The following is a 14,366-nucleotide window of genomic DNA, read 5'->3' on the forward strand; positions in this document are numbered from 1 at the left end:
TCTTGCTACTGAAATTTATACAGAGAAATCCCATCATTTAACATGCATCTCAATGGTTGAGCTTGGCGAAGGGCTAATTGGTCAGTGCAGCCAAGCGACACGGACAGACCGGATGGATGGAATCACTGACCATGGAGAATGAGAGAGGACGGTTAATGATTGATCATTCCCTCCCCCAAAAAAACCCAGAGCTCATAATGATCTGTTGGGATTATTGAGCACCATGCTGGCCAATTAGAGGGAAGAACGGTATAATAGCTGATCCCCTCTGGGACTAACCTCGTGGTCTGTCTGCTCACAGAGAGGACATCTGAGTTGAAAAGGAAATAAAGAATCGAGCCGTGTGGATTTCTGCATCCACATGGGAACGAACAGCTCTGATGTGGTTGTCAGATTAATGTGAGCAGCCTGGCTGTATTAAACATAATGTGGACAGAAATGTGTGTAATCCATACTTGTAATGTACACCGACATTAGGTAATGAACAGTCCAGTATAGTCTCTTGAAAATACCTCAACACACACACACACACACACACACACACACACACACACACACACACACACACACACACACACACACACACACACACACACACACACACGAGAGCGAGCTTTGGGAGTGTACTGGTCTTTGAAAAGACGCACTGTGATTGGCCAGTAGTCACTTTGAGTGGCAGTTGGAGCAAACGCTCGCTGATTTATACGATAGCGTAAAGTCTGGATGTGATCCCAGGAGGTTGGGGAATGGAGTCTAATGATTAGCGAAGCACGCCACTCATATGAAGCCCTATAGCGCTTTTCAACTTGTGAAAGCTGATATGCTTTTATTATGAAGGCAAAAGTTTCTGAACGTCTCACGTCCTGCATAAACACTTTGTGAGCTTGCAGAACAGCTATTTTCAGCATGTAACGGCGAAGTATAAATCGGGCTTGACTTGGATAGTCGGGAGATGTGTTTTGTTGGCCGATATACCGTGGCAGCGGTGGCCGAACGGTTTGCGGAGCGGTCTTGATACCGGAAGGTCGCAAGTTCGTATCCCCGGACCGGCACGTTAAAATTACCACCGCTGAAGTGCCCTTGAGCAAGGCATTGAACCACTACCATGAAATGTTCTATGAGCAGGGCCTGGCTGTAAACAAGTATCTGATGCTTAGTCCATTTACCCTGGGTAAATATAGTAACTTTGCTTTGCTTTGCTTTATACACACAGCACTCCTCGACGCAAAAATAATAAGCTATGGGAAGCTATTTTTCGGTGGCACGTTATGTTTAACAAGTTTGTGTTTGGGTCGGGACATGTTCTGTGTCTGCGCTGGATCAGCCATAGAGTTGGGATCAGCGCGAGTGAGCACACATCATTGAGTTGTGAGCTGCGCGCACCAGAAAAAGTGCACGGCAGAGAGAGATTACGTTAATTTGGTGTCGGGACAGATTGGGTAGTTTTCCCACGTCATCAACCAGCGGCCACTCTGTCTATGCTTTTCTCACTGTGAAAAAAATAGCACCAGTTGGAGACTCAACTCGAGAGTAAAACCTATACGGTAAAAAGTAAATACTCATTTTGCGAAAGTTAACTATGGAATCGAGCATTTCCCGTCAGTGTGTCGGTCACCATATATGGTGCCCAGGTCTCGTGACATCATGTGACATCATCAGGGATGGAGTGGTGCAGACCCTGATGCTGTCGCAGTTAACTCCATATATGGAGATCCCTGATGTCATTACTATTGGCCAGCAACTCTACACTGACCACTGTCAGATTCAGTAGTACAAAAGAACAGACTGCGTGCGGTGAGTTTAGTGAAGGAGACGTTGCAGGGCAACAGCAGTAGCTGTGCAGTGTGCGTTGATACGATCAGAAAACACGGGTCGATTTCACCTGTTTAGTGTTTACATGTCCCGCCTACCTTGGAGATAGGACCCTTTCCAGACTGAGTCGCGAGTGACAAAACACGAAACAAATTCACAGAGCGCAGCGAAGCAGGCTGGAACCCAGGCTATATTAATGCCTGTTTACGGGGTGTTTTAGCTGGGTTTTCGCCTGGAAGGCCCAATCTAAAGCACACTCTTGAACGAAGATATACTGTGAGATAGAGAGCAACGTTTAAACACACCATGAACGTTATTGTAGACGTGTAATACAAGCCCCATTGTTAAGCCCCATTGTTACATTACAAATGTGTTCTGTAATGCAAATGATGTATCAAGTAATTTCCAAATTCATGCATGATGAAAATGGAAAATGATGGTCTCCTCCTGTATTACATGGACAATATCAGTCGTTTTTTTGGCCAGATTACCTTGCACTAGTATTCAGCTGCCCATACAAGCATCCAATTACCACCAAACCAATTCTACGTTCTTAATGAAAGGGCAGCAGAGGTTGTGTTTTGGAAGCGGTGAAGACGTCACCCCCTCTGGCCCAGAATGTTGGAAACATCCTATTAAAATGCCAGTGTGATTTAAAAGGCCAGAATGTTAATGCATGGGTGGACCGCATTGTGCTGACACGCACGCACACGCACACACACACGCACACGCACACACACACACACACACACGCACACGCACGCGCACGCACACGCACACACACACAGTCCTGTTACACTACAATAAACCTCAGCACATATTAGAAATTGTGGATGTATGAGTATAAAGAGCCCCAATGACACTGCTGCCATTACACCTGGTGAAGATAAGAAGTTGCTGAGCAATGCATCAAGTACCTGTAATAGGCACCATGTGAGTGTCTGCTTTGAATAAGAAAAGTATGTTATCTTATCTGCAATGTACAGTAAGTGGAACTCGAAAGACTGGCCTTTTTTAATGTTAGCTGCTCTGTCGAGCTGTGTCTTCAGAAAATATTTTGCTGAGTGGATCAGTGCTTTGGATATCACGTCCAGAGCATGCTTGCACAGAACATATTAAGCCTGGGTATACAGAGGCTAAACGTTTATCGACTCCCACAACATTCAAACCTATCAACGTTGAATCATCTGCATCATTAACCATTAACAAACAATTTACAACTTAGGTAGGCTATTTAGAAGACGCTCTTAACCCAGAGCGATTTACAGTAAGCAAGGACAACACATAATACATCAAATACATAGAAATAGTCATCAGGAATTATATGCAAGCTCAGAAACCTAAAACAAATGAACAATTCAGACTTAGGTTGTAAATGACCAGGTTATGAGACACAGCTAAAAGGATCAAACGTGGCCTTATAGGCACCGGGGTCCTCTCCAAAAGTTGAGCTATTGTCAGAGCTCCCACCAAAAAACAATGGACGCTGAAACGCAATGCTCAGCGCTAGGAATTCGAAGCGAGCACGAGTTCCAGCACATCTTTACCTTACTTAGAATTACATGACACATAAGCCCCTTAACCTTTTCTTTCTCTCCGTGTGAAAGGAGGTACATTCCTCTGCCTCCCACATGTAGCTTTGTTTACAGCCTGGACACATCGCGCCGGCTCTTCAAAATCGAGTAGTTCACAAAAACGTTATCACTCAGATAACGTGATGTTTAGCAGTGAGCCTGGATCACCCTAGCCTCCGCTCAGGGAACATGTACATGAGAGCATTACAACTTTATCCACCTGCTGCTGCATGTTAATAAAGTCCTCATTTTTCACATCCCACCAAAACCCCACATGAAAGCATGAGATTCAGATGGCTCACAGTCACAGACATGAAATATACTGCTTTGAAAATAATAATAAAAAAAGAAAAAGGCCTACAGTAGTTGTTCACCAAGATCCAACAGCCGTGCTCACACTCTTATCCACAAGAACCCAACATGTCTTTTCACCGCTTGTCCCCTGGTGGTTTGTCTCTTGAACGAGGTGTCTCTTCACCTCTGTGCTGTCCTGATAAATATGATGCTCTAGTCTAGCACATAAAATGCAGCTACATCTGTGCAGTGGAGAATTAACCGCAGCAAATACCACTACACTGACTGTCTTAATAAAACAACGCAGTGTGTTTTTCAGAAAACTCTTCAGGAACAGTAGTTTTTAGAACAGTGGTTCTCAAAAATAGCAAATATGCAAGCTCACAGCTGCGAGCTTGAAAGCGTTTGCTTTCACAAACCTTCTCTTCTGGTGGTCCCCATGGGACAACACATGTTCAGATGGGGGGGGGGGGGGGGGGGGGTATGCAGCCAATACATATCATTTTGGGGGGTTCTTGGCACGAATCAGCCTCAGGTCTTAATGGGTTAAAGTAAAGAGATCACAGGGAAGTCATTTAGAGTGCACTGTGGAAGTGCTGCTATATTTATTGCAGTAGACCTACACGTTCTGAAAGATAATCATCAGGGCTCAATGGTTAATAATGAAGACAAATTAAAATAAGTGCATTGGTGATCCTTAGGCAGTTTCAATTTGTCTAATTCCACCTCCTGTGTAATGTCTGAGCCTCTAGCGGTGTTCACACATACACACTGTTCTCTCAAACTCAAATTAAAAGCAGAGATTTGTGGGTTTAGTGGTGACATCGACCCTGCAGGGTAAACCGTAAATCACAAGGCGACAAAAATCATCTCCAGTGAAAATAAGGAGGCAGAGAAGAGGATATTGTCAAAGCTCAGATAATTGACCCAGAGGAGAGCAATCACACCGACTGTGACATTAATACTTTAATTAGTAATTGTCAATTTCCAGCACTTATATCCCCACATGGCAACACTTCAGCTTAAGGCCACCCTGCAACCAGAACACAGGAAAAAAGCAATTAAAAGTAAACTAGTGTGGCAAACTATTGTAGCGAAGAAACTTTTCCCTTCTTTTTTGGGTTCATATGGCGTGACTCAGTGGGAACAAGGCTAATTATATTTTGCCATGTCTTCTTTATTGTTTCTGTCAAAGGGGAAAAGTCACATTTTCTGCGGAGCCTCTCGGAAATGTGGGGCATTCTTCACTGACCTAAATCTTTTGGATATGAAACATTTAATACACTATGATTGATGTTCTTTCTGACTTACTTGGGGCAAATGTCACTCCAAGCAGAGACACAACTGCTAATGGTCCTCCTCCTTGGCTGCAGACTATGAGGAGACACATGCAGAGGAGAGACCTCTAAGGTTCTGAGGTCGTGTTACTACCGGTATATATTTTAGGGTTGACGTGCTCAACCGTTATGTGGTTGTACTGATTCACTCACATCTACGTGAGCATATTGATGTATGATATTGTGACTGCTGGAAAATGGTGGCTGCATTCATGTAGTGCCTTTCTAGTCTTTCCAAGGATTTTAAAGACATTCAGTGCATTGCTCAAGGATACTCCAAAAGCAAATATAACATCGTAGGAAAAAAGGTCTTTTTGACCTGAAGTCAGCTTGTGTGGTACTGGCCTTACTATAGTCATGTGAGTGCGTGTGCAGGAAGTTGAAAGAAAGTACCATAGCGTTAAGGAGACTATGGACCAGAGCTAAGCAGAGTCAAGACATTTTCACTTTATTGGCATCAGGTTGGGGCGGGTTAAATAATGTCTATAATGGGATTTTAGTTACACATGACATAGTGTTGGCACTTGTCCTGCGGTGAAGTTTGGTAAACATAAAATCAAGAGTGTGCACTTTCCCGAGAGTTGTGGAGCTGTGCTGGGCTTCACCATGGATAATTGTATTGACCTTGATCTCCTCCTTTCACCAATAAATCCAAAAACAGTATGACTGTGAATATTTCCACGGCCTTACTAAAAGCCAAGGTAACCTCTCCGTCTTCTCTCAATCTTTGCCATGTCGCTCGCACACGTGCAACAAATTAATTTAAAGAAGACCAGTCTGTCACCCATGTGGCACCAAAAGTGGTAACCCATGGAATACGGTAGAATGATTACGCAACTATCCTAGACTGCAAGGCATCGTTGATAGGTCACCGGTTTTCATGTAACACCAGGGGTGAAAAAGCACTTCGGAAGAATCAACCAACAGCGATTATAATTAGAATAACCTCCTGTCTCAAACAAAAATAAAAATCCTCGCCAGTCCCCTTGCAGTGAAATCCTGCATATGGGTTTACATAACCCAACAACCCGGTAAATTCACCACTACATATTCTGTTCTATTCTATTGCTCTGTCTCTATCTGGAGGTCTATCCACAACAGGGATTGTAAAGTTGTAAAACCAACAGACAACCAATATGAAGTCAATCATGAGTTAAATCACAATTATTACATATTCGCCCGAGCACAATTGTTTGAGAATAATCAATTAATTTGTGAATCACAATTATTGGTGATTGATCCTGACAGCCCCATTATAGCAACACTCAACAGTGATACCACAATACATAAATACAATATAGCATCTGACTGGCTCACAGTAGAATAATTGGCATGAAACGGTTCATTTAAAGCCATCTGATACGGATGATTGCTTCAAAACAACCAGATTAACCTTCTGACACTCTGCTCAGTAACTGAGCGATTAACAGTTACTGAGCCTTTCCAAATGATTCATAGAGTTTATTAAAAGGGACATTCATTTGTAGTTTTGCCTAGCAAGCCAAAGAAAACCATCAATAAAATGCAGGTTGTGTGTCTATTCCCTGAAAGACACAACAACCGGCAACGATATTTACAGTGTGCAGGTAATCTGACAATGGGAGATCATGTACAACAGATGTTGAATAACCAAAGGGCCATGTGTTCCCAACGGGCATCGGCCTAGTAAACAAATCAATCATTAGTGTGGTTGCTGTAGGCAACACACTATTGTTCCAGGTCTGAGAACTTTTATGCCCGTTTCTTTGTGAAATTGTTTTGATCATTGAGTTCAACAGGCGTTTTTTTAGTAACCTTTTCTGTAACCCCAAAAGTCAATTTTCTGTCCATTTTCTGATTGGACAATATAATGTCCAATCAGACAGTCAGTGACATCACAATATGTAATATGAATTAAATGGCAAGAATAATTCATCAAGGACAGAACTTTCTAGTATAAACCCATGGATTACAAGTGTGCACATGCGGCTCGCCGGCTTCCCACATGAAGAAGAACGAATATATGAAGAATTCAAGACGGAATTTGTGTCTCGCGTCAGTGCAACCACACTTGCAATTTCCCAGAATTGCGCATTGTTTTAATGAGGACTAAGGTAAACTATACACAATTGGGTCAGATATGCTTTCATGTAATATAATTATGCTATTGCCATTCATAGAGAGCTCATTAAGCCCTGACATGTACTGTAACTCTTTCATAATGGCTGGCACAATACAAACCCCAATGTTTTGGCAGTAGCAGTCGCTTTTTCCAAACATTTCTGAACATGTAAAAGACGAAGCTCAGTGTGACATTGTTGTTGCGGTGTAGTAAATTCTGAGGTCAATTAAAACAAACAAATGGTTGTGATATACTCACTGATCATGAGTGTGGACTATTATTAGCCTATTCGGGTGGAATATGACAGAGAAAGAGTAAAATGAGTGCTTCTGTATATTGGCTAAGAGCAGCAACACAATAGTTATGAATCAAAAAGAAGAAACAACATCACACAAAACTCCATCAGCAATGAACGAAAGTAGAACAGTGTGACCAATAGTCAACCACCAAGGGGAAAGGAAGGACACATGTGGGAAGTGAGGACGCTGGCATCGACTGTTCGCCGCTTCACCTCCCAATGTATGAATGAATGAACCATTGTAAAGCGCTTTGAGCACTTGGAAAAGTGCTATAAAAATGCAATTCATTACACAAAGCCGGGCAGCTTGGTAAAGTACAGTAGGTCTGCCTCTCATTGCACAGAACACAGCACCATTTAATTAACACAATGTGCTGCAGGTGCACCGGTGAGCTGGCAGAGCCAGACCTGTCACCCCACCCAACGGCCAGCGCCTAGATCACGCCCCCCTGCCACAAACCGTATACATGTATAAAAAGTAAATACTATATGCGTCATTACAGTATCCTGCACTAAGCAGACTAATCTGCATCAGTACAATAAGCACACCATAGTGTTACTGAGGAATACATTGATGATAATGCAATACAGTCTCTATGCAGTAGTCAGAGTCAGTGTCTGTATGGCATTGTACTGGTGTTTCTTCAGAAGATGACTCAATAGCTGGAAACGGACCACGGACGCACGCACGCACGCACACGAGCACGCACACACACACACACAGCTTCCACACCTGACATGACATCACACACGTGCATTTTGAATGTTCAGATGTAGCTGTTCAAACACCGATATCCAACGTGTACAGTATGTGAAACATTATAACATTTAAGTGGCCTACTGCTTTCCCCCCTCTTTATTTGAAATGTCTAGCATTTATTTTAAAATGCTATCTGTGAGCCTCCCTATACCACACCCACTGCTCCTCTTTCCATCACTGAATAGAGTGACTGACGTATGTTCAGTGCGCTAGCGGCTAGCTCATCACAGTGTTCATTTCCTATTCTAAAAAGTTGCCTTATTGATTATCTGAACCCACAGTTCATTGTGGTGAACTGCTTGTGTGAGAGGATTATAATACTACAGGCCAGACTTCCTTGCTCCAGAAGCAATGGGGTGTGGAGTAGAGGATGATACAGGGTTGGATTTTCACTCCTGTCCCATCCCACTCCCACAGAAAAAAAATCCAGACCGCCCCAATCCCCCGGCTAGAGTAACAAAATGATAATAAAATAATTCCTATCCCGTCCCAATCCCCGGCCTGAGTAAAAATCACACCTGTGTGAACTGAGTGGTGCAACTCCCCTCTCCCCTCTCCCCCTGCCTCTCTCTCTCTCTCTCTCTCTCTCTCTCTGTAATTAGCACTAGGCAACATTGCAACACTATCTCTCTCTCTCTCTGTTTCTGGCACAACAGCACCACTTTTGCCCCTACTGGTACTCATAGTCACATATTCACACAGTCACATAGGTTAACACGAGTCACATAGGTTAACACGAGTCACATAGGTTAACACGGACATTGCTGTTCCTTGGAGTGGTTGCACCACTCAAAAAGAAACTCCCATCCTGGGAATAGGGCCAAAAGAGCACAGAAATCATAAATCCACATCTAAATCATCTGCATTTTCTAACCATCACAAACACACGCCTGGAGTCACGTGTCAGCTGACAGCCTGACATCTGCCTATAACAGCATCGCTGTAACAGTTGACAGCTTGCATTGTCTGCACAATATACGATTACATTAAATAGACTTAAGTCTTTAAGAACTGACTCAACACATAAAAGTCTAAAATAGACAGCTACATGAATGCTACATGAATGACTAGAAAAAGTGCTCCTCTGAGCACAGGTCTCCGCCAGCCAGGTCAGGGTAGGTTATTGTGACCTGGTGGCCAATGTGAAAAGGGTGCCATTTTTATGCCTTTGATGGCAAATGGATGTTCAAATTCATGATTTGAGGCATTTGGTTCCAAAATTTTGGTTTGCAAAAATCCACCTGTTGGTGGCACTATAACACGGTTCACTTTTTCGCTTTTTTTTGTTCAAAATGGACCAATCCTGCAAACTTTGGAAGTCAATGTTAGCCAAATAGGATGGAATATGAAATATCGGACAGATCCGTCTTGATCACATGACTATAGAGATACTGTGTACCGATTTGCGGGATTTTTGGACAGAATCTGAAGGAGTAATATCAATAAATGTGTTTTACAAAAGTCTGCCTCTTGGTGGTGCTATAAATAGGCAGATGTGAAAAATGCAGGTCAAAGGTTTTTCCTTGGCCTCTAGTGTGCATGCAATGTTTCACGCAGATTGGTGCAGTTATAGTTTAAAATCTGCCTCATGGTGGCGCTATAACAGGCCGTTCTGGAAATTTTGGGGCAGAGGTTCATCGATGACATGATGATGTCGTGACACACGGACACACACATGGACGGACAGACGGACGGAGTGCAAAACATACTCTCCCCCTGCAGGCCTGGTGGAGACAACTATAAGTGACGGAGGTGAAATAAATGGTTTTCTAAATCGATTATTATTCTATCCGCTCCATTCCAGCCCCTATGTTCCAGGCTCATGTCTCCGCACTGATAAATACTTATTCATTCATGGATCCATTCAGATTGCATCTGTGGACACACTGTGTGACACGCTTTATTATATACTCCTTTTGTGTTGTACAAGCACAGTGATAGCATCTAATTGAACTGCCCTCCTCGAGCATAAACTGTGCAATGTGTTTAGTTTGGCGAGATAAACTTGGAAGTATTCAATTCATTCAGCAACCCAGGCATCCTATCAGTAACACATCGACATTCATTCATCACTTTCTTTGTTTTTACAGCTACAGTACCTCCCGTCCTCATGAACACAAACAAATGTGTTTGGTCTGTTTTCAGTGTTTTCTATATAATAGTATTCATTGTGGAAGCGTGTAATGTTTATGGGGGAACTGTGAATGAGCATTGAGGACGGGTGCTGAGGAGAGCAGAGTAAAGTTGCTACCAGACAGGCAGTCCTACCTGATCACGGCTGTGTCTCCCTGTCGGATGGTGATGTTATCCGTGGCTCGCTGCATATCCACACTCCGGACGGGGAATCCTGTGGGAATAAGACACAGGAGTCGGAAAAAAGAAGCCTGCAGTTGTCTCCAACACGATGATCTCCGTCCAACCTGCATTTTAACACAGGAGCGAAGTGCGCGCTTCGATAGATCCAAAGAGGGAATGAAATGAAATAAAATAGTTGTCCACTCCAGACTTCTCAAAACGTGTTATGTCCTAAAACTCTTCGATAGGTGATGTAAACTATATATCCAATGCAGCAGCAGCAGCATATAACAGCTTCTTACTCAGTGACTACAAAAAAAGAACACTTTATATGGAACATGCATGTTAAGTATTATGGTCTGACTGGTTCCACTGATGGCTAGACTACACTGCTCACTGCATTCTGGGCAGAGCAGCAGTGCAAACCTACAACGAGAGAGAGAGAGAGAGAGAGAGAGAGAGGGAGAGAGAGAGAGAGAGAGAGAGAGAGAGAGAGAGAGGAGAGGCAGAACAATTATGATCAGCTAGTCCCTCTTTTCAGCGCTCCACTCCACCACAGTCTCTCTCTCTCTCTCTCTCTCTCTCTCTCTCTCTCTCCTCATGCACATTATTTCTGCTGCCTCCCTTCACGAGACTGTGACTCTCCCATGGTTGTCAGGACAACAGCACCACCTCCTCCTTATTGGGGGAACCTTCTTTTTGTAAGAGACACACCAGGAGACAGTCCATATAGCACTGTTTCCCAAACAGTGGGACAAATCCCAATTTGTATGGGTTGTATGGGTTATTTATTATTGTTTCTACATTTTGTTTTTAATTATCATTTCAAAACATTTTCAAAAAACATGACCAAAAAAGCTAATATTTTCATGAATTACTACATTCTGTGATTTTAAGTACTGAAATCAAAGAAAAATATAAATTAGGAAACACATGTTTAAAAAGTAGTGAAAATAGCCAATCTGGTGAAAATAGCAGATCTACAAGCTCATAATATGTCGCTTTGTGAGCTTCTCTCTTCACTAATTTGGGTCCTGTGCAAACATCTAATTTCTCTTTTGGGTCACAAAGAGAAAAAAGTTTGGGAACCACTGGTCTATAGGAGGACACACAGACAGACAGACAGACAGACAGACAGACAGACAGACAGACAGACATTCTGTGGAGGAGAGACAGACAAGAGGAGAGACAGACAGACACACTGTGGAAAACAGACAGCTGCAAGGAGTCAGGACAATACAGTATCTTGGAATTTGGAATTGGAATAAGCAGAGTGAACATGAACTCTAGTCAATAAACAACACAGTATGAGATCAGTAGCGATATCTTGGTCAATCACTAGCATCAATGGAAAGAAAAGGCTGGCAAGAAGGGGCAGCCTACAGGGAGAGTGATGTGCTAGGGGGGTGAGGTGGAGTCTGAAGAGGTCAATGCAGGGGGTGAGGTGGAGTCTGAAGAGGTGACTGGTAGGGGGTGAGGTGAAGTCTGAAGAGGTGAGTGCTAGGGGGTGAGGTGGAATCTGAAGAGGTGAATGCTAGGCAGTGAGGTGGAGTCTGAAGAGGTGAATGCTAGGGGGTGAGGTGGAGTCTGAAGAGATGTTTGGAGTTCTGAATAAGGAAAGGGCATGTGGGTTAGAATGAGAACAAGCTGTACAAGAATATTTCTATTACTGCTTTATTCTATTCAAGTTAGGGTGCAACAGTAAATTCAACTATCCGGTGTATTTACGTCCATGTGACGTCCATTAATATGCATTGTCCTGTCCAAATAAACAAATAAAGTAAAGTAAGGAAACTGCAGGACAGAAACGGAAGCTCAGTTGAAGTGACGTCAGTGCAAAGGCAGAGCAAGCGTCGTCAAAAAGTTTTGTGCGCGACAGATCAACGGCATGCCAAGCGCATTTGCATACCAACAGCTGAGACAGGAATTTAGAGATTCCTCCTCCTGACAAAACATTCCGCTGCAGCCTGCACACAGCCAACTGAGCCAGGCACCCAATGTGCCTAATGTCCTGTAAGTATACTTGATTGATTGATTGAAGAATTTATTAACAGTTTGCAGAATTACAGTACATTTCAAGCACAAACTCAATACAAAGGCTGTTAACTGTGAGTGGACGACCCAATTAAGCATTACACTTGTTTCCAATAGGGTCCACCATGTTCAAATCATCAAAAACATTTAGAGACGTACAAATAGACACTTCTATAGACAGAACAGGAATTCATCATAAAGGAGGTAAAAAGGGAAAAGAAATATATACAGTGAGGGGAAAAAGGGGGGGGGGCGGGGGGGTGGGATTCAGATTTTACGGGGGCCAGTTTCGAATTGCAGCCATCCGTAGGTGCCCTTTGAGAGCGGTTTTGAAGGAGTCAAGGGATTCGCATGTCTTAATGACAGTTGGTAGGGCGTTCCACATTTAACTAATCATTAAAAGTGGCTCTTATTTTGAAAAAGTCAGATAGAGGACGTCTGTTCAGAGCGCTAGTCAAAACCATGCATCTGTCACTTAAACAATGTACACACTTTGTGTTTGGAATTACTTAAACATGGGACAGCTGCAGCATTAGGTGAGTAATTCATTGTCTCCACCAGGCCGAAGGCATGGGGAGAGAGTATGTTTTGCACTCCGTCCGTGTGTGTGTCCGTGTGTGTGTGTGTCCGTCCTTCCTTCCGTCCGTCTGTTACCAGCTAATCTCCGGCACCGTTAACCCGGTCGATGCCAAACTTTGCACACACACTCCCTGGATGCCAACGATGAACCTCTGCCCCACATTTTCCAGAACGGCCTGTTATAGCGCCACCATGAGGCAGCTTTTCACATTTTTTACCTAAAACTGCACCGATCTGCGTGAAACGTTGCATGCACACTCCCTAGAGGCCAAGGACAAACCGTTGACCTGCATTTTCCGCATCTGCCTTTTATAGCGCCACCAGGAGGCCGACTTTTGTAAAACACATTTTTTTATATTACTCCTCCAGATTCTGTCCAAAAATCTCAGAAATCGTTACACACTATATCTATGGTCATGTGCTCAAGTCGGATCTGTCCAATATTTCATATTCCATCCTAATTGGCTATAATTAGCTTTCACAGTTTGCAAGATTGCCCCGTTTTGAACAAAAGCCTCAAATCATGAACGCAGCATGCAATTTACGTGAAATCTTTCACACATTTTCTTACTAGGCTGAGGAATATATCCCACCCTTTTCACATTGGCATGTTATAGCGCGTGTGTGAATTGCGTGTGTGAATTGCCTGTCTGTATTAACCTGTAAAAAGGAATAAAAACAAAGTAAACAGAGACAAACGTCCTCCTGCTGCTTAACAATTACAAATACTGTCTGTTACTCTGTGTAGCTTTGCATCTTTGTACCTGCCCGTGTGAACGCAGAATAGTAACGTAGAGTACAAATGTCCATAGCACCCCCCCCCCCCCCCCCCCTGTGCGCACCAAGCTACATATCCAGGTGCTCCTTTGAGGACTAGCCCAAAATAATAATGTGCACCCCTGACTATAAATGCACTTAATCTCTGTGTGCATGTCTACAGTATATTGAATTCAATGAACCAAATTCCTAGCTAGGCAAGAATTTTATACCGTAAATGCACGTTGCACAATTGGGAATTGGTTTTCATTCAAAAAGTGTTGCAGTCTAAATACTTTGATCTATGGCTCTGGGAATAAAGAAAGAGACAGTACTGCTCCTCCACTGTTAGTCAGAGTTTATTCTGCTTTGACTGGAGTGTCGGCTCAGAGTCACTCTGTGTTATTGTGACTAATGAGATAAGGAGGAAGCCAGGACAGCTCCCATCCAAGCTGCACTCACTGCCCTTCAATCAACACCTAATGTCACAGCTCACAAGAGATGCCAACGTTACGTTTTGCAAACC

The 14,366-nt window shown here is 43.2% G+C and overlaps 1 protein-coding gene across 1 annotated transcript in view; it reads right to left on the bottom strand.

Annotated features, from left to right (window-relative positions):
* LOC306914797 (limbic system-associated membrane protein-like) overlaps nt 1–10,890 on the bottom strand; it is a 91,873-nt gene extending 80,983 nt beyond the window's left edge. Inside the window, exon 1 of the mRNA XM_079491999.1 lies at nt 10,445–10,890. Within this exon, the coding sequence (XP_079348125.1) occupies nt 10,445–10,602 (158 nt within the window). The 5' untranslated portion in view covers nt 10,603–10,890. The remainder of the gene's footprint in view (nt 1–10,444) is intronic.
* Between the last annotated feature and the right edge of the window lie 3,476 nt (nt 10,891–14,366).

Source organism: Electrona antarctica (genome assembly GCF_951216825.1).
Source record: "Electrona antarctica genome assembly, chromosome: 22".
NCBI lineage: Eukaryota > Metazoa > Chordata > Actinopteri > Myctophiformes > Myctophidae > Electrona > Electrona antarctica.